Genomic DNA, 25,962 nt, shown 5'->3' with positions numbered 1-25,962 from the left:
GGGGGGCGGGAGCCATCTTCCTCCGGTCCGCGAAATGGAGGCCGGGGTGTGGCGCGCCCCCGGGTGCCGCCGCTGTGTCTGCGCGGCGGCCTAGGCCGGGGACGTTGCTGCGGCGGTGTCAGCTCCCGCCGCGAGGCGGGCGACCGCGGGCATCTCTGTGGTGAACGTGCCCGTTGTGTAAATGAGCAGCCAGCCCCTTTCTGGGCACAACAGAAGTTTGTTAATCTCCTGTGTAAATAAGCTTCAGTCATCCCTCTGGGTCGCCCTCAGTAAGGTGTCTGTCCCCAGGTGTTTTTGGCAGGGCACAGGATGGTGGTTAGCAGGGCGCCCAGCGGAGCTGGGGCCTCGGTTTGGCCAGTGCCCGGTCGTCCAGCCAGGCCCGGAGGGGACCCTCCGGACCCTCCATCTGCGACCCTCAGGTAGCCACCTCTAATCCCCTAAAATTGTGTGAGGCACTGCAGAGCAAGAGGCAAAAATATGGTATGTGCTATTGCAAATTTTGGATGCCGAGTGATGAGAAAAAGTCAGAGACAGAAAGGTAGGAATTGAAATAAATTAGAAGAAAGGTTATGATAATGTGATTATGCTGTTACCCAAAAAGTGAGTGACCACACTGAGGGCAGCAGTGGATATCTGTAACTGTACCCTAGGATTCATGCTATGCATAGTGTTTTTACCAAGAAAATATAACTACTGGCTATGAGATAGTCTTGCAAGCAGCCTTGGCTGGGCTGACCCTTCCCAGTAACTCCTCTGCATCTGACTCGGCTTTATAGCTTGTAATGTAGACTCTTTATGCCTCCTTCAAATCTGTGTCACTCATAAGCATGCAGGAAAATCCTGATTTGTCTTCAAAAGTTTCTTTTTCTTATCTTCACCTAAGAAAAAATTAAACCTAAGTGGCATATCATCCTTTCAATCTCTCATTGTCTTTGGGGAATGCATCTTGCAAGGAATTGAAGACAAACTTGCCTAATTGTTGAAAATCCTTTTCTTCTTTCAAGTAGCTCTCTTAGTAGGGCAGAGGTGTGGAGGAGAGAGAGAGAGTAATGTCTACTCTCTAACCCCAGGTCAAAGGTTCATCCTGTAATTTCTACTTTATTGGGGTAAAAGTTTTCATCTTATTTAATGGAATCATAAAATACTTTAATTTGGAAAGGATCTATGGATGTCATGTAACCCAGTCTTCTACTCAAAGCAGGCCTAAGGTCAAAGACCAGGATGCCCAGGGCTTTGGTCAGCAGCGTGTGAAAATCTTCAAGGGTGGAAATTCTGCACCTTCTCTGGGCTGCCTGTTCCTGTGCTTAACTGCACACACAGAGGAGACTTCCTTATGCTTGAAATTGAAATTTCTCTTGATGAAACTTGTGATCGTTTCCTCTTGTCCTTTGTCCTGGCCCTTTGTACCGCTGAGGAGAATCTGTTTCTCTACAACCTCCCTGTAGGTAGCTGAAGATAGCAATTAGATACCCACACTTAGTCTTCTCTTCTGAGAACGAGCACAACAAATCCACATCCCTCAGCATCTTCTCATATATCATGTGCTCCAGACCCCCTCATTTCCTTCTCTTTGTTTGCAATATCCACCTGATGTTTCTTGGCTTTTATGGAGAATGTAGAGGACTGCTGGCATATGTATTATGTAGCGTGAAGGGGTGCTGCTGCAGTGAAATCAATAATGATGAATATCTCGATATCCTTAAGAAATGGTCATTAACAAGCTTTGTCAAGAGATTTCATTCTCAGCTTCAGACAGAATAAAACTCTATACCTGAATTTAAAATATGGTAGTATTAGAAATGTTAGCAACTTCACTGAGATTCTCTTTTTTTGCCAGGTATGAAGACTCCCCAGTTGTGTAAGAATACATTGCTATTCTGATGTGCCCAGGGGCTTAAAAGTGACATAAGGTAAGCATCAGAAATACTATAATACTGCATAATAATACTGCAATACTGCATAAAATAATACTGCAATACTGCATAAAATAATACTGCAGAAAGCAGTAATATTCTTATTTTGCTTATGGGTAAGTTGAGGTGTGGAAAAATTAATGGACTTGCTAAGTTCTAAATCAGCATTTCTCAAACTGAGGAAGGGTTTGCTGAGTTAGATTACATTTTGCAGGAGTGCAAAAAGTCCCAGGGAAACTTCCTTCAGTCTTTGTTTGTTAGAGTCTCTCCCTCCTTCATGCTTTCTCTCATGCACCCTCTTTCTCTTTTCTCACACTTTCTAGGCTCCCTGTAAAATTCTGTTCTATCTCATCATATTTGTAAAACTGAAGGACTATGGAGAAGGGCACGAGACACAAACTGTTATAGAAAAGGGAACCGAATACACGAGATTGAAAAGACATGCTTTTCGACACAGAACTAATATCTCCTCCACTTGATCTGTGCTAAACAAGAGGTTTTTGTGTATTACAATGTGTTGAGAAAATTACTTCTAACARTAATGTGTATGACTCCTGTGTTTATAATGAATTATTTGCTATGGAGCAAGAGCAAAATGGGTTATTAAAACAATCAAACTGAAAGGCAAACAGAAACAAAGGGTGCTGTACTAGAGAATACCAAAGCTCTTCCAGCACAATACGGAGAACATACTGAGTAGTGCTCCTTCATGTTCCCAGCAAAGCCTGATACTAAGATCAAAGAAGGATACTGCAGCCTGAAGGGTGCTAGCCTAGAGGGGAAAACTATAGGAGGGATTTAGTGAACTGTTTAAGGAACCTTCACTGGAGATGAGGAGAAACAAAAAAAGGAACAAGACAATCTCTGGGAGGGCCAAGAGAACCTTCCTACCTTGTAAGTTTGGAAGGTATCTGTGACCTAGATGTGTCCTCAGAATAAAAGTGCATGCAATGGTAGCCAATTTGTCCAGGGTACTGTGCCTTTAGCAGTAGGTTACCCTGACATGCCAAACTCTGATGTCTAAAGTCACGGGCTACCGGAGACACCTGGGCTGGGAGAATTTCACCCTTAAGCCACATACTTAAGAGGCTGTCTCCTCTTCCCCTGAGGGTTGCTTTTAAAGAGGAAATGAAAGAAAATGGCACACAGCAGTGTTATTTCCTTTCTATGGTCTTCCTCCATTCTTCTGTTTCCCTTTTTACACTATTTCTTCTTCTACTTTTATTCTTTAATTAATACAAATTCATGCCTCTCCTCTGCTTCTCCACTTTGGTGGTTTAAACTATCTAGTCTGATTTTATGATCAGAAAGGCCTAGAGATGAGATGTGCTCACCAACTACTTACTCTGTTTTCTTGTTTATGTCTTCACCCTGAGCTATGGTCCACTCCTGTCATCCGCCCAGTAAGAATTAAAGGTTAGCCTCTGGCTTTAGCACAGGTGCATACTTCCTCCAACAATCTGCTTAACTTGGACTTTGAGTGGATGATCCTGCCCAAGGGATGTGTAAATTGTTATTTGGATCAGCCAGTTAAGCCTGTGTGAGCTCAGCGTTGCCTTAAGTAAATCATGTAGACATGCCCTATAAGCATGCACTGTGCTTTACTGCATGCTTGTTTGTATATATAACATTATACATGTTATTCTAATTAAATGAATGGTTACATGCAAAGACTTAACCAGAAGATTATTTGAGTAAAGTACTGTAATATTAAGAAAAGCCTAAATGCAGATTTTCTGTGCAGACTTATGGCAGCTCTTTATATATCCAGTAACTACATGATCACAGACTTCCACAGGTTTCTGACCTCCTCTGCAGGGTTCAGGGAATCTCACCAGGATTTAGTTACCATACTTCATCCAAATATTCTACTGAATACATCTTATTAATTATTATAATTTCTTGCATTTCACACCATGTGTGGCATTTTCTGTGATGTTTCTCATTTTAAAAAAATCACAAACCCTGCTATATTGTTTTCAGATCTTTGTGGTTATTTTTCCTTAGAAACAGGGAACTGAGACATCCATGGATTTAGGCCTACATTTTCATTAACTTTGGGTGGCTGATTTGCCATACCTAAACCTCATTTCAAAATATTTAACCATTTGTTTCTCAGCATGGGTTGTATAGCACTGGTTGATTCCTGTTGTCCATCAGAGGTGCATGATGGTGTCAGCCCTCCCACTCGCACTGTGTGCCATGTAACACCCACTAACTGAGCAGAGCAGGGGAGTAGAGTCACATTGTCATCGTTTAACTTTTAAGCAAATATGACTCAGAGTATCAGCTTGGGCAACTGGGAGTGCTGAGCTCACAGCTCTCTGATAACACTGGCCCTTTGTGGATGCCCACTCTCAATACTGAATGTACTAATCTGGGCTTTTTAGTTTAGATACCATTTGGTTTACATACATTCCTCTAACAGAAGACTTTTGCATTAACTTGTTGCTTACAAAAGTAAGTCAGTGCTTCTCAGCCCCCTTGCTACTTCCGTTAGCTATCCCTTATTGGAGATTTTGGTATAGGAACAGTTTATTGGAGTGTTGATTGGGAAGGATGGATTTTTCTGATAACCTAGGCAAGCCTCAGACCAAGTCACTTGGTTGCAGACTTTCCAGGTGCTACCACAGTCTTGGTTCTAGTTAACTTGAGCTGTGAACGCATATTGTTGAGATCTGGGTTTGGCTGGTTCTTAGCTTCTGAGAGTTTCCTCCTATTCAACACAATCCTATCCTTCCCCTTGGCCAGTTTCTCCAGGCAAAACTATCTCCACCCACAACTGTTGCTTTTCCTGGGCAATGTAGCTCCTGTTCTGAGCTTCCCTTCTAACTGCACAAACTGCTTACCTGTTTTTACTTTCTGCTACCTTCTTTCCTTGTCGCAATGCAAAAAGCAAACAAACATTCATTTCCAAATTTTTTATTATAGCCTTGCTGTGGAATCAGGACTGACTGATAAGCAAAAATTAAAAACCTGTTTGACTACATCATTGGGTTATTCTGCAGGTTGCCTGGAGCTGTGAGGCACTGTGGGTACTAGGGAAAATTTCCCAGCTCTGTACCTGGACATCCTAATACCCAACTGCCCTTGTAGCTTGACAGGATAACATTGACAACAAGGTTATAAATGAGGGGGGGAAAAAAAACCCAAAAAACCCAGTGATACGCTGTTCCAAATTCTACATAACAACAGATTTTTTCTTAGATTTCTGCTCTAGCTAATCTTTTCAGACATGTCTCAAAAATGCAGCAAGCAGAAATGTGCAAGTGGGCCCTCTTCCAGCTCCCCTGTCCTAGGGGCTTGGCAGTACTGTGTTTAAATTTTCATTATGTTCTTCAGTTAGTAAGCAGCTTATTATCAAACAGTGTTTCATAACTTATATAATATTAGACACATTTACTTTATCTGCCACATTTCAATTTTTTTGCAGAAACCATGAATGGGCTAATAGTAGCATAGGTGATGACTACGGTATCAAAGTGCATTTTCTAAAATATTTTTTCTCCCTTTAACAAGGGGGGTTCCTGGTACCATATATGCATTAAAAAAAAAAAAAAAAAAAGTAATAAATCAGGGAAAAGCATTATCAGGAAGAGCTGATTTTCCCCAATCCCTGCTTCAGGATAGGTTCTACTCCACCAGGGAAACTGCAGTTTGGAGTTTCAGCCTTTTTCATGTAAGCACTTGTAAGTACAACAATTTCTGTAGGAAAAGCTTAAGATATATTTCATGTTTGTATTCTGTGTTATAATTATATATGTCCCCAGCAATGACAGGTAATCAAGAAGTGGAAAATGGGCATACAAGAGAAGAAAAAGGTAGAGAAAAGGAAATGGACTCCAGCAGAGTGATTCTTACAGTATATAACTGGGTTTGGGCCTCTGCTCATTGACTTATGGACCAGCTTTTGTTTTTATCTATTAACAAAAGTGGGTACCTTGAAGTAGATACCTTGAAAGTAATACAAATCATGTATCTCTTATAGTACGTTGTATCTCTTTGTATTTATCAGCTTGCACTCAGACCTTCCTATCTGTCCCTGTGTCTAGCAGTATTAGGGTTTTATTAGTGCTTGACTTCCCTTCCTCTGTCAAAGTACTTGTGTGAGTAGTGTGAGCCACCCGTCATCTCAAATACTGCAGCAAAAGAGTGGGGCAAATGTCATTGTGTGTCATACTGTTGTGCGGTGTTTGCCGAAGAGAGGCACCAATATATGCAAATCTGCTTCTTCTACTAGGATTGTGCTCCAAAGTATTCTTGCGATACTGCTCCTTCCATACGTATTTGAATGCCCTTCTCTTGTACTTGTGGGGGTATCATGGATTCTTTTTCCTTCTTTCAACTTTGGAAAGTTGCATTTTCTGGGATTTTTTTTTTTCTTTGCTAGGTTAGTTTTCTTCTGAAAAGATTGAAAGATGAATTGGGGAGTTGAATTGGCTTAGTATAAGGCCTGGTGGAATGCCAGAGATAGAGCAGCAGAGGGAAGGATAAAGTCAGACTTCCCCCTTCTGGAGGTAATCTTAGTAAGTCATAAAAGTAAATTCACCCAAACAATTAAGCCACTCTGGGCTGGTGCTGCCAGCTTCCCATCTTCCTCCTGGTTGTCCATTCTTATCCTCTCTCCTCTGCTAATCTCAACATATCTGATTCTGCTAGTTCAGGTAGCTAAACTAGTAGAAAACTATTCACCGTTTCTTACAGCGGGTTTCCTGCCAGGAAGGAAATGCAGCAGCAGCAGTGTTAATTAGATTGGTGTGGAAGCAGAGTCTGAGAGCACTTGGGCACTTTGAGGAACGGAGTGGGGTGGGAGCATCACAGGGACGCACAGATGGATGCAGCTTTTTCAAAGGGGAATGTTTAGAGACAGGAGTACCATGGCCGCCAAGGGAGCAAGGCTGGGAAATAAGCTTTAAATATACACTTTTAATTGAAATCAAAGGCAACAACAGCTATTGGCTTACAGCTGCTGCAGCTGAAGTGGCTCCCTAAGAGAGGGCTGTATCCTCATTACCATTCATGCAACTTCTCTGAAAAGCGCAGCGGACACCCTCTGGTGGCGGTAACTGCAACAGAAATCATTTTCCATGAATGTAAACTGAGAGACGTTTTTGTTTGGTATGTATTTCTTGTCCTCTGGTCTTGACTAGAGTTAAAAATACTTGCTGTGCTTATGGTTATTTACAGTGTAAGGTTTAAACATCTCCAATCATTAAACTTTATGACTTTAGCATAAAGTCTTTATGGTAATGAAAATAAATATTAGAAATGCAATACTTGATGTTTTGCATCATCTGTTTAAAGCCCGTAAGTTGTCAAATGCTTTTTTTTCCCCCATCCAAAGTGAATTTGAGATGAGAAGAGTGAAGCAAAGGCAGGCTTCAAAGAAGTTTACTTCTCCATGCACAGCTGCGGAACTCACAGAGGGGCCCGAGGAGGTAAAACCGTTTAATGAGGAGAGTTTGGTGCTCGGCGCAGCAGCCCGGGCACCCAACGCAAAAGCTGCGGCCCTGCACAAAGCCCCTGGGAAGGTGAAGGACGAGCCCCGGGGGCGCAGCCGGCGCGGGGCCTGCCTGAGAGGCCCCGAAAGCCTCCTCCCCGTCCAGCGGGGCCGAGGTGGCGGCGACGCGGCTACCCGGGGTTGCCGCCCCCGCGCGCAAGGCGCATTAGGAGCACTGCGGCGCCGATTGGCTCGCTCCCACCATCGCCTGATTGGTCCTTTACCCCAATAACTCCTGAGCTGATTGGCTCTGCTTTTGGAGCCGCGTTGCCCCCCATGGGGGGCCCCCCCCCCCGGTGCTGCGCGCACGCGGGGATTGGTGCAGCGGGCTGTCGCTCTCCCCTCTCCTCGACTCGCTCCGCACTGGGCGGGCACCGCGTAGTCCCGCCGTCGCCGCGCTGTGGATCGGGCTCCGTCGCGTCGGGATGAGCCTCGTTTCCCCATGGAGACCAAACGGGCCGAGATCCCCAGCAGCGTCTTGGACGACCTGTGCAGGTAGCTCTGGGCCGCCCCGCGCGGGCAGAACCGGGCCCGCCTCCCACCGGGCAGCCCCGGCGGGGCAGCGCCTCCTCCCCTCCCCCTCTCCCCGCGGCGGCGGCGCCCCCTCCCATGGTGCCCCGGGCGCGCGGCCGTTGCGGGAGGAGGGGGCGTGCGCGCGCCAACCACCCCTTCCCCGCGGCGGCAGCGCGGCCGGCTCAGGTTGTTCGGGGCTTTTTGGAGCTCTTCTTGGATGAGACTGGACGTGGAGGGAGGCGGTCCGGGAGCCCCGAGAAGGAAGGGGCGTTGGGGCTCCTGCGGCGGCCGTGAGGTGGAAGCGGCGTCGGTGCTGCCGGAGCAGCCTCTCGCTGTGCTCGCGGGCCGTGTCGGTGCCCCGCACGGCTTCTTGGCACAAGGTGTCGCCGCGTAAGAAGCCTGTTGAAAGCTATCCTGGCAGGGCGGAGAAGGTACCTGCTTCTTTGTAGTCTGCACCGTAGTCGAAAAGCGATGTAGGGCTAAATTAGCAGTGCGGAAGAAATCGGGGGCAGAGGAAAGGGTTGGAGTGGCAGAGGATGCTTCATGTTTTTCTTCCAGTGTTTCGAGGTTCAAGTTTACGCTGTTTGGCCAGGGAAGTAAAACTGCATCGGCAACGTTTGTGTGAGTGAGAGGAGAGTTGTAAGTGCAAGGTTGATACGGTGYGTGTTGTGGTGAGTTAATGTCATGTGTATAGTTCAAAAGTTTGGTTTGGTTGATAGGGGTTGGTGGGGAGTCCTTTCTGCTGATTTACCTCTGCTAGGAAAGAGTGCTCGGGTGAGATGGAAAAAAGGGGTCAGGGAACACCCATCACTCCAAAATTGTTTTCTCTCGTTTGCTGATCCTTTTAGAATGAATAGTCAGTTTTTCTCATCCTAAAGGCTACACATTTAAGTTTTCATAGTGCCCTAAGACACAGAAGCTTTGTTTTTTTGGGGGATGTTAAAGAATGTTGGACTGAAGCTGTCTAGAGTTGATAGCTTAGCATAACTTGCTTAGCATTAGTAGCTAAATTTGCTGAAGCCTTAGGCCACAAGCTGTGAACTCTCTCCTAGCTATTACCTAGTTATTTAAAAGAGGGCCCCAGAGCTGGTTCAAGCTGGAAAGATAAAGAAGTTGCAACCGAGAGTAAAAGCTGCAGCCTTGAAAATAGGATAAGAAGCAGCCCGCTAGAGACAGTGAAGGAGCCCAATGAAGACGGGGAAGACCCCAGRTCTAAATATTACTGTTGGTCTGAACTATTGCATGAGGGGTGGGGAACTTAGATTGTAAGGGTATAATTGCCCAGGAATTTCTTTGTTCAGGGTCCCTCTCCGGAGGCCCCCAGCCTGAGCTGTAATTATTGCATGCATGTCATTAAAACTTATTTCATTCCGATCTGACTTCAAACTTCTGCGGGAACCTAGGCTCGGACCCTGTTATGGTGACCGGTGAGCTTAATTTTCCGTAACAGGGCTTTTTTTTTTTTTCTTACGATCTCAATCTCTGATCATCATTAATGCTGTCTTTTGGACTTTCTAATTCATCTGTATCATCCCYGGAATTTGATGCCTAAAACTGGATGTGGTATATCACACAAAATAATCATTGTGTCTTATTACATGGAAAGGACCTCTCTGAAGTATTTATGTGCAATGGAAAATGGTTGCCAGAGATGAAGGATAGTCCACTTACCTGGAATTACCAGTTTCAGATGAATGAGAGTGCTTACAATTGAGAATACCACAGAAAACTAGAACTGTTCAGCACATTACTGTTTCATTTTGTGTCTAATGCAAGAGTCAGAGTTTGTAGTACACGAGTATTAATTTTAGTTCTGTAAATCTGGCCACTGAAACATGTTTGTGAATCTATTGTGTTTCTTTGAGCTCCCTAAAGAGACCCCCCAGAGATGGGGCTTTTCTTTTAGATGCCTGCTTGCATATGAAGAATGAATTAAGACTATTCCAGAGAATCAGGAGGAGGAATTCCAATACTTCTAGAACTGAAATAGCCAGCCTATTAGTGTGACTTCTGTGGAGAAGCTGGTGGAAGGACCAGGCTTGGTCCCACTGTCTATGTAATGGTGTTTCTTTAAACTGCTGTCATATTCTACCTTTAAATTGCTGTTTTGTCTTGTAATTGCATGAATCTACTGGTGTGACTTTAATTTAAAAAAAAAAAAAAAAAAAGCCACAGAGTGGTAGGTTAGGGGCTTGACTTTCATTAGTGCTGACAGATCAGCCCTGTATCAGTTGTATTAATTACCCTGCTTTGGACATGGACAGAGCAACTGAAAGGAGTGGCACAATTGGCCTTTGATGCTTTGGCAAGGAGAGAAAGTGGAGAAGTCAGAGGACCTTATAGGCCTTGGCTCAAGGGAGATGAGTAATTAAGGAAGTGGAAGACCAGTGGTGGTGCACTTGGGGTGGTTGACTGTAAATGGAATATTAGAAGATCTGTTACTTCTGCATTCTTCAGGCTTTGTATGATGTGGAAATTTTAGTAGAAGGAGCTTTGCAAGTTTTCGTCCTTAGTTATTGAGCTTACATTAGACTTAACATCATTTTTAACACAACCCACGGTGATTTTTGTTGTTAATCCTGCTGGCAAATGAACCTTCAATATTTAAAGTATTATGATAATTTCAGTGGAATAAAAGCTTTGGAAGGTTACAGGACCCTTAGAAAATCTCTGCTATTTCTATATGGACTGTACCAGTGTGTCAACTAAAAATCTGAATAACTTGTTGAATGTTTAGGAGTGGCAAAAATGTATATTTCTTCTATCAAGCTAAAAAGAGAAAAATTTTTGCTCTCAAGTCAAGCTTGCCCAGTAGTTTAGGATTTTGTGTGTGTGTGAATATATATATATATATATATATATATATATATAAAAACACAAAACACAGCCACTCTCTTTGTGTATCTTGAGAGTGTCAGAGTATCTTTCAGACTTGTGCTGTCTTTGGACAGGAATATTTTCCTTTCATCTGAAGCAAAAGGCTTGGATTTTCTGTAGAAAAGTGTCTATTTGTTAAATGCAGAGCACTATTGTGTCAAGAGATGCCATCAACTTAAGTACCTTTGCCTGTATTTGCTGTTGACCTGCTTGGCATCTGATACTTTTCCCTGTGACAAAAAGACCACTGTGAGCTGTTGTAGAGGTAGTCAATGTAACACACTGCTGAATTAAAATGCATTTAGTTTTTTTTTTTTTTAAGCCAAATCACTTTCCTTTGATCCCACACAGAGGCCAGTCAAAGAGGTTCATGTACAGGTCCTCAGATCATTTGCACCTGTGCCACCTAATTCAGCCAATTAGTCTAAATAATAATTCCACTGTTCAGGGCAGGGCAGCTACAGCTAGTTTAGTGCCTGCAGGTAATTCTTGTGGCTGTTGCCAGCACCAAAGGCACCTCAGCTGATTCTTTAATTTTGTATGACCTGAGGGGTGRGTGTGATATATTTTTATTATTTTATTTTTATTATTGTGGGTTATAGATTCTAAGTTCTTGTGCGCTGTGCAGGATGACTGTGAATTTCTTCTCGTATCAAACAATTTTGGTCTCAAATTACCAAATACCATTAAATTGTATGGTTAATTGGGCCAAATCTCCAACTTTTTATTCTCTGAAGTGGCTTGAAGCAAATTAATTTTGAAATATATAAACTTACTCTGTAGGAAGGCCTAAATTATATTCTTAGGCAGGGTTTATGGCCTAACGTTACTAATTAGGCTACTGTATTTATAAGGTGTGGTTTGCAGCATTTCTGTGATGATGTATTTTGCTGGGGGTAAAGGTTGGCAATTTAGTAGCAACTATAGCATTTAGCACCAAACTAAGTGTTTACTTGAAAAAGGGAAATTATTACACTGATTTCTTGTGTAGAAGAAAACGATATCTCAGGCTCAATGTGTACCTGTGGATGTTCTCTCTGATATTAATTACCATCAGTGTTTGCCCAGGCTGTCAGCAGTGGAATATATAATAATTTCATGCAGGTTATAGTTAAGCTTAAATGTGGTGGGATTCTTATTGCATGTTACTGAAAGTTCTCTTGCATGTTGGGCTTATTAAATCAAGTAGATCAGATGAAGGGCTTTCAGACTCTAGGCTTTGTTTCCCATGTGGAACTTACCCGTTACTGTAGGTAACATTTATGCTAAGTTCTGAKTCAAACATTCATAGCTGTGAGTTCACAAAATCTAGTACTGAAATTATATTGCATTGAGGCCCATAACAAGGAACCAGTATAAGCTAGCTCCTAAAAATAAACATTTTTCAACTGTAGGAAGTAATAAGTAGTCTTTTATATTCCATTTCAGAGATCTGTGTGAGAATCGAGTATAGGTGGTGGTGACTATTGTTAAATGTTTTAATTGCAAAGCCATTCTCTGAAGGATAACAAAAATAAGATTAAAAAACACTAGTCTAATGTCACTTGCAATGAAACTTTTTAAAGCTATATCACAGCTTTTACCTGCTAGTAAACTAAAATAAGACATTTCTGCACCTTAATTCTTATTCAGAGGGTGAAATGTTACTTGTCAGGTTGTAAAAACAAGTCACGAGCTAAAGCCAGGTATAGAATGTCTTTGAGTGGCTGTAKAGTTCCTCTTAGGCTGTTTTAGAATTACAGAAGGCTAAGATAATTCTAGTTTTGGCCAATTTGTATGTATGCTTCAATAGCAGGACTGCTCTGACCCCTTTTGTTAACTAACAAGTCTTATGCGCACAGTAATTTTTCATCATGCTGTCTTGCTGCTGAATTATACTCTGTGACTGCTAAATAAATAAGTGGAGCTGCAGAGTCTTAATGTAGCATCTTATTGCAGAGTCTTAATTTAGGATTTGGGCTGCTTGACCCTACTTTCTCTTTTCTTTCCCTTACTTTCTTACTCTTGCCTCATCTTTTAACTTTAGGAAGTACAAACTGGAGGTACCTGTTATTAGCAATTCAGTCCCTCTTTTGAGATTCAGGTACCACAAGTGACTTAAAAGTTAACTTTTTGATTCATAAGTAGCATTCTTAATTGGTTTTGTTCATATTATTCTTAAGCCTAATGCTGGCATGCTCTTGTTCTTCTTTGGTACTGCTTCTGCATACTACATCTTCAACTTCTTGATCACCTGCAGTGCTGGGACAAGGAAGCATTGTCAGCTAGTTATAAAATATATAAAAAAATATATTTTTATACCTTTGAGGTACAGCAGCCTTATATATAAGGGTTGCTTTGAGTAGTAATAGAGCCTTAAAAATGGGAAGCAGTGTGGGGGGTATTGCTTATTGAAAATTGGCAAGTAGGAAAAGTTACTTGTGAAAGTGAATAAGGTTATTTATACTTGTAAAATTTTAATTAAAGACATCTTAAATAGTTCTATTTCCAGCAACAATATTATGCACTTGTGGGACTTGCTGAAGTTAGAAGAGCTCTGGCAAATGGTTTAAGTTCAATAGGGTGGATGACCTTTACACTTCTAAAAAAAAGCACTGTTGATCTTAAAAAAAAAAAAAAAAAAAAACTTGAATAAAAAGAACTATTATACAGTGCTACTTCTCAAATATACATCTCTGGAAGTCTCACCTTTTTGTGTTCATATCTGAAGTAGTGGGCAAGAAGCATAAAATAGACTTGAAAAATAAACCAGTTTTCCACTTGCTACTTCAGACTGAGGAAATGAATAAGATCATATTGCCAGAATTAAATAAACTTTAAATTTTATGGAAATTAATATTTTACTGTGGTGTTAAGTGGAAAAAATACATGGATGTGTTTTAACTTGTGCCCGGAAGAAATATATTGGAATTCACAGAAATTTTTTTACTGGGCATTTAAAAATTGTTTCGTTTTTGTAATATAGACATTTACATAGACTGTCTTCACCTTTTTTGTTTTCACAACAGTTAAATTTCTTAGTTTCTTGTAATCAAGTTTTGGGAGAGAAAGAACCTCATGACCCATTTTCCTTACTAACTTTAAAAGCTGTATCTTTCACATGAAAACTTTTTGCTGTGCAGACACCAGGAAGATCTGTTGCTCTGCACTTGTAGATTAGGAAAACTGCAGCTGTAGTACATTTTCATTGTTAGGTTTATTTAAATCGATAGATTTGTCTAATCTTATTTTTCTTTCTTTCCTGGCAGCCGATTTATTTTGCACATTCCAAGTGAAGAGAGAGACAATGCAATCAGAGTATGTTTTCAGATTGAACTCGCCCATTGGTTTTACTTGGATTTCTACATGCAAAACACACCAGGATTACCTCAGTGTGGGATAAGAGACTTCGCTAAAGCTGATATCCTTTTTATTACTGTAAATGTTTTCAGACTCTGTGGATAAAGTGCAAACTGCATATTGTTAGTGAAACTTTGTATCTTGTACTTGCAACAGGAAAATGGCTGTTCCTGTCCTAGTGATTATCTGCTAGACATGATTTTTAACTTTTCAGTACTACTGTAATTTTGTGGCTTCTGCAAAAGAGATGTTTCTCTTGCTGCTTAGGAACTACGGAAAGCAAGGAAGATTTTTCATTTTTCCTCATGGCTGCAGGTTGGCAGACTGAGTGGGTTTCACATGAGCTGTTAGAACTCTTCAGGGTATGCACTCTACTTATTTAAAGTCTTTCATTGCAACCCCTGGTGTGAGTGTAGCTAGAGATGATGCGCGTTCCCTGATGGGAAATGGTATGTATTTGTTGGGAGTTCTGGCAGTTGCTGCAGGATTCTTCTAGAAGCCATTCTGTTGATAGAGGAGAGGATGCATTTTTACTGTACTCATATGGCTGTCTTCTGCCAGGCCTGACGCTTAATGAAAAAAAGCAGAACTTACATGATCTATGCCTTGTTGGAGAAAAACTTGTCAAGTAAATTTCATACCAACATCCAGCCAGTGTTTTTGTTTAACCTTTTCCCATACATTTTTGACATGGAACTGGAGTATTGGTTCTAACCTTCATAATAATATCATCTGTGGTTTCACTATCCAAAATAATTCCATGTCAGTTTGAATATCAGAGACTTAGTTTGGAAGGGTGACAGTATTTATTTTAGCAAAAAACTGTAAAAATGTTTTTTTTCTGTCAGTGGATACTATGTAGGTTTTTTAATTAATTTGAGGTAGACTTTTAAATTATAACAGTATTTTTCAGACCAAAGCAGTTYCTCTAGTGCTTGTAGGCAGCACAGGAAAAATAGTGTAATAGATGATACTTGTTCATTACATCTTTTCCTTTCTGGCTTACATTTGCCAGAAGTGTTGTTTCTGCTGTAGTGTTTGTTTTTAAATATAGTACTGAAGAGTAATTTTTATTGGTATCATCTTTGGCGTTTTGATAAGATTTTTTTTAAGGACTTGTAGATTTGCTTTCAAAGTTCTGGAGTTATAAATGTTGTTTGTGTTTTCTCTGCGTGGTGAGAATCTGTAATACTCTTTACTTCAGAGAGAATGTATCTGAAAAGCACTCTGGGGAGGAAGTGGTTATTGTAAATGTTGAGTGGGTATCTTTGTATGACTGCATGTGATTGGAAACTGGATAAATAAATTTAGCATCCTTAACATGCTGCTCTACTCTTCAATCACTGCCCTTTTTTACTGCCTCAAGGTGAAGATGTACAAAAGGTTTTAGATGAGTGGAAGGAATATAAAATGGGAGTGCCAACCTATGGTGCAATTATTCTTGATGAGACACTTGAAAATGTAAGTAGGAAAATAATGGTGAGGGACTAGCGGGACACATGGAGTGTGTGCTGGTGAAAGTAATCTTTTTGTAATTCACTTTTGTCATCTTAAAAAAAAAAATTGAGGCAATTCAGATTCACAAAAACCTGACAAATATGACTCTGTTGAAGTGTGTACAGGAATATAATATGTGAGTAAAATATGGGAGACGGGGTACGCTTTTGCTTTCTTTCCTACTCATTTTTTTTTCCTCTAGAACACAGAAAACTTTATCAGAAAGCTGTAGTGGTAATGAAACTTAAGGATTGGTTCCTTCCTCCAGTGAAAAATTTCTTTGTGGGGTTAAAGGAAAGAGGTTTCCTAGAAATTGATTAGAATAGTGGGTGTTTGACAGTTGCATTCCTTGTATTCTGCAGGTTCTTTTGGTCCAGGGCTATTTAGCAAAGTCTGGTTGGGGATTTCCAAAAGGGAAGGTAAATAAAGAAGAGGCTCCTCATGACTGTGCTGCTAGAGAGGTAAGTTCTGTTTGATTCTCTTAAATTGAATTTTTCTTTTAAGATAAATGAAATCTTGCTGAGAGCAGGATATATATTTGTTAGATAATAAGACGTTTTAGTTAGGTATCTGTATATGAAAGGTAAAATAACTTGTCTATTCTTGATGGACTCTTCTGCTGTAACTTTTAGTTGTTTTCTGATTTGCTAGTTATGATTATCAAGGTTTTCTTTATCTGGTTTAAAATCACAGGACTTTGATGTTTTTGATTGCCTTGCACTGACTTGCTAAGTTAAGTGAACACTAGTTTTAAAGTTCTATTCTATATCAGTCAACTTTTAAGTATTATTTTTGGTGTTTGTGAACATTTGGCTGCTCTGTGCCTTTTGGAATGTTAATTGCAAGAGCCACCAGAACTATAAGATACTAGAAGAGTGGGAATTGAGCCTAGGTAAGATGGGCTATGTGAAGTTGATGGAGGTTGTAGAAGGTTATGTAAAACCTGCAAAGAACTTTATTTTATTTTTATAGTCTACTTGCCATATACAGTGATTCTTGTTCCTGTATCACTGAACAATTTAAAATAATCTATGGGATTTATTGCTGCAGGAAACCTGAAATTTATACTAGAATTGTATACTAAAAAATAGACTGTATATTCTTATATACAGTCTATTTTAGGATGGGAGCTGGGACAGAGCCAGAAGGCAATGAAGACCACAGTTAAACTGCATGGCTGGGCAAAGATCAGGCCTACCACTTTTCCATCCCTCCTCCCCCATCTGCCCACCGAAGTCACGACTGAAATATTTTTATCATTCATCACTTTTACATTTCAAGAGTCCATGAACAGCATATGCAACTGGGATGGCATCTTCTGAAAGGAAACTGTAAATTCAAGAGCCTAGGCACAGAAAAGAGCTGGACTCTAGATCTGGACTTACTGTTCTACAACAATCAACTTTGTAACTGTTTCCATCTAACTCTGCCATTTTATTCCTGCTTATGAACAAAGAGAGAATTTACATTTTCCAACCAAAGCCTGGAGACCCCAGATTGAGTCCTTTTTTTTTCTTCCAAAAAACTATGCACAATTCAAGCCCTATCACATTAAAATGAAAACTCACTTAAGACAGAAGAAAACCATTCTTTTCTTCGACACAGTCTGATATATAACCAGAATGTTACTGGTTATAAACTCAGTGTYCCTGTAACTGAAAGTCTCATAATACACCTAGAATTGAGAAAGAATTAAGTTGATGAAGGAAAGTAGTAAGATGTGTTATTTTTCTTCTTGACTGGACTGAGTGAGCATCTGAGAAGTCATGGGTTTTCTTCCAGTGTGTATGTGTTGAAAATACATGAATGAAAAATTCCTTATTTCTGACTTCCTGAGGATGCTTTCTACAGCCTTCAGCTATTTAATAGGGACTTGGAAAAGCAAAATCAAGTATTTCATCTTAACAGTGCATTATAACATGCAGTAGTCAGATGTGAAGTGAACTTTCCTGTGATCCCTTACTGATTTCAGAGTGTAGAACATTGTTTATATAGTATTGTATGACTCACCAAAGAGTAAAATACCTGAGCTATAGATACAGTGGACTGTCATTGCATAACTCAAGGGTTGGGAAAGATGAGCAGAAAGTCAATAAAGTTAACTTTATTATTCAGTGCATATCTTTCCTTCACCCATAAAAGAGCGTATTGAGTTCAGCTTTTACTAGGCAGGTGCTATTAGGTTTGGTCTGAAGGACTGCAGCATGAAGGGAGAGGAGACCATAAAAATGTGGACCGCAACACAGTGGACAGGGGCTTATTGAAAGCTRCCATAACTAGTTTGGGAAGGGATAATGTGAAATATCCCTTTCCCTTTACTTTGTGTCATGCTAGCAACAGCCTTAATGTAGGCACAGTGATACTGGCAAAAACCCTTTTGATGGTGTTTTTCATTTGGAGAATTGCTTTAAATTACACGAATGAACAACACTCTTGCTATGAACTGTCTCCTCCAAGACAGACTGCTACTGTGGCAAACCTGGCAAATTCTTCTAAGCTTAGATACTGCTAGAAATTGGCATGACCATAATATCTGTGCTTAAGTCTTTTAACTGCTTCCACTCGAGTCGGCACATGTCTGAAACCATAAACTGCATCTGTGTGACACTGTACATGGTCTAATTTAAGACAACTTCACTGGGCAGTACGAACACGGTTCAGTAGTATTTCAGATGTTGAGGGCAAAGCAACAATGAATGGATTATTCTCTTGGTGAGATGAATATCTACACTGAATTCAATTGAACCATCTGGAAAGATCCTTTAGGAAGGGAAAACACTGGTTATAGTAATAAGATTAAGTATGAGAGGAAAAGTGTATCTTCTCTTAATTGAAGAAGCATGTTTTTTGTGGGTTTCTTGTGTTTTTTCTTTTTTTTTTTTTTTAAACTGCTTTTAATGTAGTTATATGGGAGGATGGTTTGTTTTCTGTTTTTATGAGAGGGGTTGTATGTACTAATTTGAAGACTAACTAATCAATTATTTGCTTTTTATTAATGGTATCTTTTTCTTATTTGTGCTTAATTTCCTCTCCATTTTGGAAATGAAACTTGTAACCATCTTTTGCTGCAAACATAGACCATAAAATATTCTAAAAAATGTTCTTTTGAAACATCATTGTCTTTCTAGTAATCTCCCGCAGGTATAACACTTCCGTGTTTTCTTGAGATTAGCAGACAATGCAGTTTTAAATATGACTGTTATCAGTGTTAATGTCCGGCTTGAATTTAGTAGTCAAAGTAATTCTACCCTATTGCTGGGTTTTATTCTGAACTTGAAAAGGGTTATATATCTTGAGGGTAGGAGGTTCATAAGGTAGAAAGATCATTTGAATGAAGAGAAAAATTGAGCTGTAAATAAAACTTACTAGAATTTGCAGATGTTTGTATTTTAGATCTAATATATTAGCTTTTGCTGGGAATTAGACTTCCATGCATCCAGCAGCATGAAGGACCAGCTAGAGACTCACCATTCATATTAGTGAATTGATACATGAAAGTGTGATAAGGTTGTTTCAATTTTTTATTTATTTATTTATTATTACAGGTCTTTCTGTCTTAAAGAAATGTGAAGTGCATAGGATCTTAAATATCCTTTCAATTAATAGATGTATGTCTGTGTAAAAGTTTGGTTTTTGTCAGCCATGGCCTGCTTTCCTGGGTAGATCTGAAAACTAGTCATGCCTTCCCTCATGATAGGTTTTGAAACGATAAATCTTTATGTACACACTCGTATCGTCTATATACCTCTCAGGTGTTTGAAGAAACTGGGTTTGACATAAAAGATTATATCTGCAAGGAAGAATACATTGAGCTGCGAATTAATGATCAGTTAGCACGGCTGTACATCATTCCAGGAGTTCCAAAGAACACAAAATTCAACCCCAAAACTAGAAGGGAAATTCGGGTATGTATTGGTTTGTTTAATTGTGAGGGTGCTTTGTTGTGGAGGTTGGGTGTGTTTTGTCACTACCAGATGTGATGAATGTTTCAAATAAATGGCAACTCATCACCGTAGGGTCTTACCAACTTCTTGCAACTCTGATTCAAAGACTGATACTTGACCACTTATCCGACATCTCCATTCCTTGTGAAAACAACATTAGAACATGCAGGCAAACAATAATTCTCCCTTTCTTTTCACCTAAGTGGTGTATGCATTAATCTTTTCATGTTATTCCTATCTATAACTGCATATATAACTGTTCATGTTCTTCTGAAGATAAAATTATTTATTGATGCTATGCAAACCCCTACATATTAGAAGAGGGAACTAAGTATTGTGTGCTTTCTCTCATAGCTAACACAGTCTGGACTTAGTGAATGTGRTGTGTGAAAGAGGAGGTTGGGGAGGGGGCACATGATGGGAGTGACCTATTTGCGGTGGTCTTTGTACCATTAGGCTTTTAAAAGGTATTGTGAAAGGGAGAAGCAAATACTCAAGTGTCAGAATTGCTGGAAAGTTTGTTACTGTGAGTGACCCACATCACCTTTGAAATCTGGATATTCTTCTAGGGCTGCAATTCGCTTTAAAACAACGATCCCCATATTTTTATGCACATGGTGCCACTGAACAGGGTATCAGGCTTCAAAATGGGAAAAGGTGCTAGTGGTTGACTGGACAGGAAACTCATTTTTTGGCATTAAAGACTTGTTTTACAGTAGTAGGGTAGCATGCAACTCTGAACTCCAGTAATACAATTTTAATACCAAATGAAAGAGTGGGAACTGCTAATTTTTTTAAAAAGTACAGTAACTTTCTCCATTTCTCTTCACCCCTATGCACATGGTCAATGTTATGTAGAGTTCTTACCACAATGGGTTGTTGTCTCCATGCTGAAGCACTTTCTTCATCTGATCTAATTCAACCTGGCATGTCATTTTTTTTTTTAATTCTTGTAGAATTGTTCTAGAAACTCATTCAGCTTGTAACTTCTTTTGAATTTATTTATCTTACCTGGAGCTGGGTTTTGGGGCTAGCTTCATTAATATAAAAGCTTATATGGATTTTTATGCATTTTCAGAATTCTTGATTTCTCCCCGTATTCCACAAAGTATAATGCTAGTTAAAACTGTAATGTAAAAATCCTTCTAACACAGATTCTGTCCTCGTCCCGTGTTTTTTTTTTTCTTTTGTAACAGAAGCTGAAATGTATTCTGCAAACTAAGTTCTCTTGTTTTTGATGTTTTTTGAACTAGTATTGGTTATCTGTTTTTGGCTGCACTTTACAAATTGCAAGAACAGTAGTGGCTTTGAAAGTTACTTAAAGTTTCTGCCTGATTATTGTGGCGAGTGCGTGGTGATTTGTTATGGTTTTGGGGTTTTTTTTTTGAAAACCTTATTCAAAATTTCATTATTGGAAAATACATTTTGTATTTTAGATGATATATCTTACAATGAATATCTGCTGTAGCAACCATTATTGTGTAGTTGCAGTCAGAAGAATAACTTGTCATTAATCAGCCTTATGTGGAAAACTTGGTTTTAGTCTGTTAATTCAAGTCTTTTGTTACAGTTTTTAATTAAAGAAAATAATTGTGGATGGTGTGCACTTGTAAAATTTTCTAATGCTACAACAGTGTGGTGTTTTTTTTCTGTTTTTTAGAATATCGAATGGTTTTCCATCGACAAATTACCATGCCACAGGAATGACATGACCCCAAAGTCCAAGCTAGGTTTGGCACCTAACAAATTTTTTATGGCCATTCCCTTCATCAGGTATGTTCAAGATGAGCCAAATACTAGGGCAGTACTTTTCAGAAGACTTTAATTTCTTTAGACTTGTTTTAGTAAGTGAATCTTGTTGACCTTCTGCTTGGTCACAGGCCATTGAGGGAATGGCTTTCTCAAAGGAATGGAGATTCCTCGGATAGCGACAATGGATTTTCATCTGCTGGGAGCACACCCTCTAAGCTTAACATGGAAAAAGCGAGGTAAGATCCAGGTCAGTTTAACACCCCTATCTATAGCCTTTCTATCAAACATTGGTTATACAAAGCTGATCATCCTTTCTTTCTGAGTATTCCTGTTTCAGGAATAGAATGGGTTAATAAGATTACAGGAATATCTCAGAGGATTCTAGATAGGTTAGAAGGTTAATTAMTGTCTTGATGTGCCTTTTTGGGGAGGCGGTGTGTGAATTCTCAATCGTGCCAGAACTGAGATAATTTATTGAGTCCTATCTATAGGAATCCAAAAAACAAGCTAGAATGAGTAGATAACTTTGTTCAATGCTTTGGCACTTCCATAAGAGAAATAAGGCTTTTGAAAGAAGTAGTAGTACTGTAAAGTAATTTCAGAAGTAGCTAGATAAAACCTACATTAAAATGAGAGGAGTATTGAAAAACAGTCTAAAATCAATCAGAGTGAAACCTTTCAAGAATACTGGAAGGGGTCGGTAGGGGAACAAGTGCTACTGTTTTCTTGTCTCAGCCAAGCTAAAAATGTAGAGCACGTCTTCAAACCTGGATTCCTATGGGGGAGGCTACGCTCCAGTAATTCGGGTGAGTTGAGCACTGACCACTGATGTATTAAAGATGCTAAGGTGGGTACAACCTACTGTCTGCACAGAGCACGGGCATCCTGCCAGCAGGCAAATTAAAGTTGGGTGAATGAAGTGAGCATCATTATGGTTTTAACACTTCAGCTTGTTTTCCAGGTTGTTCTGGAGGGGCAGAAAACTTTAATATATTTCTGTTCTTCTACTAATGCCCTTGAAGTTGTGTTGTAAATTCTTTTTCTTTTCATGTGCTAGATCCAAACTTCGCTGTAGTCAGCAGGTGTTTGCAGATGGCTTTTCAGGAGAGCAGTGGGTAAAGCCAAAACAGCTGCAGAAGCCATATAATCATCCTGAGATGTCTGAAGTTTTAAAAATAAAGGTATGTTACATTTTCCAGGCAAACATGTTATCTGGACTATTTAAAATAGATGTCTTGGCTCATCATTCCACCTTGGAACTAAAGAATTTTGTCTCCATAACATGCAAAACAAAAACATGCAAAAAAAAAAAAAACCCTGCAGGGAATTCTCAGACTTGCTTGGTATTGACATTGGAGGGGGTGGGTATCAGGCAGTAGCTGTGGTGTTTCAGATATGCGCAGCAGTTGGCAGTCACCCTTTGGGTGTCCTTCACATACCTCTTTGAAGTTGTTTGCATACCACTAGTATGTGCGTATCAGTGTGTGGGAACTTACTGCATTGTATTTATTGTATAGCGATGTGTCTGTAATAGTGCAAGAGACTGCGTAAAAGCTGATAACTTTTTGTAACCTGGGTGCATGTTGCTTTGTTAATTTCTGTGTGCTTCAGTTTGTCTACAAAAATATTGTTTAAATGTTTTGAGGTCTTGGGAGGTAAGTTAAGTTAATAAGTAGGAAGTGTCACAGTGCAGTGATGCTCAATGCTGCCATTTAAACTCTTGTCTCTACTACTTTTTGGATGTAATGACTGAGTCAGAACTTGAGGGGCAATGGCAGAAAGCAATATCAAGACACTCCCAGCCAAAAGAAGCGAACAAATGGAGTCCACAGTCAACCAGCTAAGCAAAACCACACCTTGGTAAGAAATGTGTAGTGGCTGTCTCATTTATCAGGTTCCAGTAATAGCTAGAGTGCATATCTATCAAAAGTATATTTGAACAGAATATTCAGTAGGTATGTTGTAGGAATATGACATTTCTTAACTTATATGCATATACATCTATAGGTGAGCATACTAAACCTTATTAAGTTAGCAGTTTGGAAATAAGGCTTATTTTAGTAGATGAGAATTTCATCAGCCCTTTCAGTAGACAATCCTTCTGCAGCTTTCCATGTTCCTGTCAGGTAATAGCTTACTATAGTATGTCACAATAAGTCAATGTATACATTATATAATACATTAATATGTCAGACATGTATTATCTTAAGTATCAAGGTTTTTTTATGCAACAGTTAGCTAAGAAACTATAAAGCATATGCTTAGTTATTTCCCTCCTCTCTGGCATGAGTTTTGAGATACAAACTAGACTTTTGACTTGTATGCCAGAATCTCATAGGCTTTATTCAGCAATTTGTGAATTCCAGTATGACATTCTTGTTTTCTTACCTCTTGTTTGTTGTAACTGGCCTTGCCCCCAAAGTTCTGCTGCCTGGGAGAACTCACTGAGTTGCTTTTTTAATATCTTTGATTCCTCCCCCACTGTTCTTTATAGTTCTCTAATTCTGCTCAATTGGCTTTTGTGCAGCAACTGAGTCCCAAGCTCAACTGCATGGAGAACTGCTTGTCCAGGGTTTAACTTTTCTTATTTGTTGGCTGTAAGCTAGACTCTTCTTATTCTGGCTGGTAATTCTTACCTTCTTTCTCATTTTCATGTAAAAATGCAGAAACCATAAACTCTCATCCTTGTGAAATCATTTTTGTAGAAAGCAACGGTTAAGCTGCATTTGGGTCTGAGAGTAGAAGAATGAAAAGCTGGAGGATTGACTTCCCAGAAATGTTGTGGCCTTATAGAAAAGGCTGTATTTTATGATGGTGGGAGTCTGTAGGATCTTTATAGAAACGAGTAGAACTGTTAATACTCCACAGTTACTGTGCAAGCTCTTTATAGACTTGGCTAAATATTTCTGTGTTGTTTTGTTTGTGTTTTCATGATTATTGATCTTTTAGTTTAAACACTTCATTTCCCAGGAATATTTTCTAACATAATTTGGAGGCCGGGAAGCTCTTAATTTTAATGGAGTGCACAGGGTCATACTTTTGTTTGTATACCTATGGAGGCACACCTGGGGCTAGCACATAATTCTTTCTTGGAGATGTTTAAGTTTCTGTCTTTAATGCATTGTAATCTAAGTGGCAGTAGCTGCCTGTTTGCAAACACTCTACCCCCAGCTTTTCAGGGCAGGCAGATTTAAGAATAGGCATATGCATGTGCCATTTTGCTTCCACATCATCATATGTAAGCCCTTTCTGGCTTAAAACATTTAGAAAATGCTCAAAATTTCTCCTTAAAAGCCTGCATCTTAAAAATGGTTGGCTGACTCACAAGACTGTGTGCTTCTGAAACACTCGGGTGGAATTGGAGTGTGCTTATTAGATAAAGCAGCATCACAGAACTCATGTTCTGCATTATAAGTGACATAATTCCCACATCAGGAAGCGTGTCAAAGCAAATGTAACCAGCATGCCTCTTAGCTGACACTTCAACAATACCCCCAAGAACATAAATGCAATTTTCTAATTAAGTGTGTAATGTGTGGTCATTCTCTTAACTAGAAATGTGAAAAAAGGCTTAATCCAAGAAGACTTCAAGATAACTTTGAAACAGGCAAGTACACTCTGAATTTCCATCCAGTGTCATGCATTTAGGGCTGAAGACACTAGATGATGTTTGTTCTTTGTTGTTTTTTGTTTTTGTTTTTTTTCCCCCTTGTATGACAGCCTGCCAAATGTTATGAAGCCTTATTTTTCCAAGGAAGTCTTTTTTTGTTTTTTGTTTTTTTATCAACTTTGTGTGGTTTTGCAATTCTTCTCTTTAATTGTGAAACCTGTCCAATTTCACCATGTTGCTGGGCAAAAATAACTGAGGGTTGATTCAGAAAATAGCATCTGAATCAACACAATGCTGGTAATTAAGTATTAGTTCAAGGCTTTCTGTCCTGCTAGTCATAATACTTCCTGCCCTCTGCAGTTGCTCTTGGACTAGTCTGGATTAACCAGGGCTTCTTGAGTGTTTTCAGAGTTTTTTACTTCTGTTCGGGAAATAGAGCCACATTTATTTCCTTCTTACTAAGATGTGATTTGCAAATCAGAAACCTGTGGGTAAAATTGGCTATGGAAAGTGTCTCCAGATTGCCATGAGTTTTGTTCTAGCCACTAGATGCCTGGTAAATATGGCTGTTTGACTTACCTTTTCAGCTTATGACCAGACACAGACTTTGTTGTAAATGTTAATTGAATATGCATTTCATGTATAGCTTTGTAGACTTAAATACTGTCATTGATCCACTTATTGCTAACTAGCTGTTTAAAATTTGTTCCATGCCTTTTTTTTTTTCTCTCTCTTTAAGCAGATGCAGCATATGAGATGTGTTGCTCCAGTGAAGACCCACTGCTAGAACATGGAGAGGGACACTCTGTGGCATGCAATGGCCATTACAAATTTGCGTTCTCATCAAGAGCTTTCTTGAGCTTCAAGTTTGACCATGATGCCATAATGAAAAGTTTTGACCTCTGACAGCAAACTTGTTAAGAACAAAAATCAGCCTTGCCTGTTGCAATTGAGTGGGTTTCTAATCCAGCCTTACTCTTTCTCAGGAGGTTTTTTTGGGGGGGGGGGGCAGGGGAG

The 25,962-nt window shown here is 39.7% G+C and overlaps 1 protein-coding gene across 5 annotated transcripts; it reads left to right on the top strand.

Moving 5' to 3' along the window:
• The first annotated feature begins 1,837 nt into the window (after window positions 1-1,837).
• DCP2 (decapping mRNA 2) lies at window positions 1,838-25,962 on the top strand. Of its 5 annotated transcripts, none has more exons than XM_026059883.1 (11): window positions 1,838-1,910; window positions 14,052-14,203; window positions 15,476-15,603; window positions 16,002-16,100; window positions 19,392-19,544; window positions 21,244-21,356; window positions 21,464-21,571; window positions 22,393-22,516; window positions 23,094-23,195; window positions 24,891-24,942; window positions 25,688-25,962. In XM_026059883.1, exons 2-11 carry the CDS (start codon window positions 14,149-14,151, stop codon window positions 25,849-25,851), a joined length of 1,098 nt encoding a protein of 365 aa, XP_025915668.1. In that variant the 5' UTR covers window positions 1,838-1,910; window positions 14,052-14,148; the 3' UTR covers window positions 25,852-25,962. The 5 variants fall into 5 exon arrangements, 4 of the variants coding, with proteins under 4 accessions (XP_025915668.1, XP_025915670.1, XP_025915669.1 ...); XR_003252500.1 differs by lacking the exon at window positions 1,838-1,910 and adding an exon at window positions 7,767-7,908 and having other exon boundaries at window positions 23,075-23,195; window positions 25,688-25,728; XM_026059882.1 differs by lacking the exon at window positions 1,838-1,910 and adding an exon at window positions 7,768-7,908.

Source organism: Apteryx rowi, unplaced genomic scaffold (genome assembly GCF_003343035.1).
Source record: "Apteryx rowi isolate R43461 unplaced genomic scaffold, aptRow1 scaffold_161, whole genome shotgun sequence".
Lineage (NCBI taxonomy): Eukaryota > Metazoa > Chordata > Aves > Apterygiformes > Apterygidae > Apteryx > Apteryx rowi.
This window is presented reverse-complemented; position numbering and strand designations above follow the sequence as displayed.

What these genes read in the sequence shown, in the direction of transcription:
- DCP2 (XM_026059882.1), top strand. Translation starts at nt 7,856, where the DNA reads ATGGAGACCAAACGGGCCGAGATCCCCAGCAGCGTCTTGGACGACCTG. An exon ending in ATGACTGTGCTGCTAGAGAG is followed by an intron (nt 16,101 to 19,391) that starts GTAAGTTCTGTT and finishes TATACCTCTCAG; the next exon opens with GTGTTTGAAGAAACTGGGTT. An exon ending in CTGAAGTTTTAAAAATAAAG is followed by an intron (nt 22,517 to 23,093) that starts GTATGTTACATT and finishes TGACTGAGTCAG; the next exon opens with AACTTGAGGGGCAATGGCAG.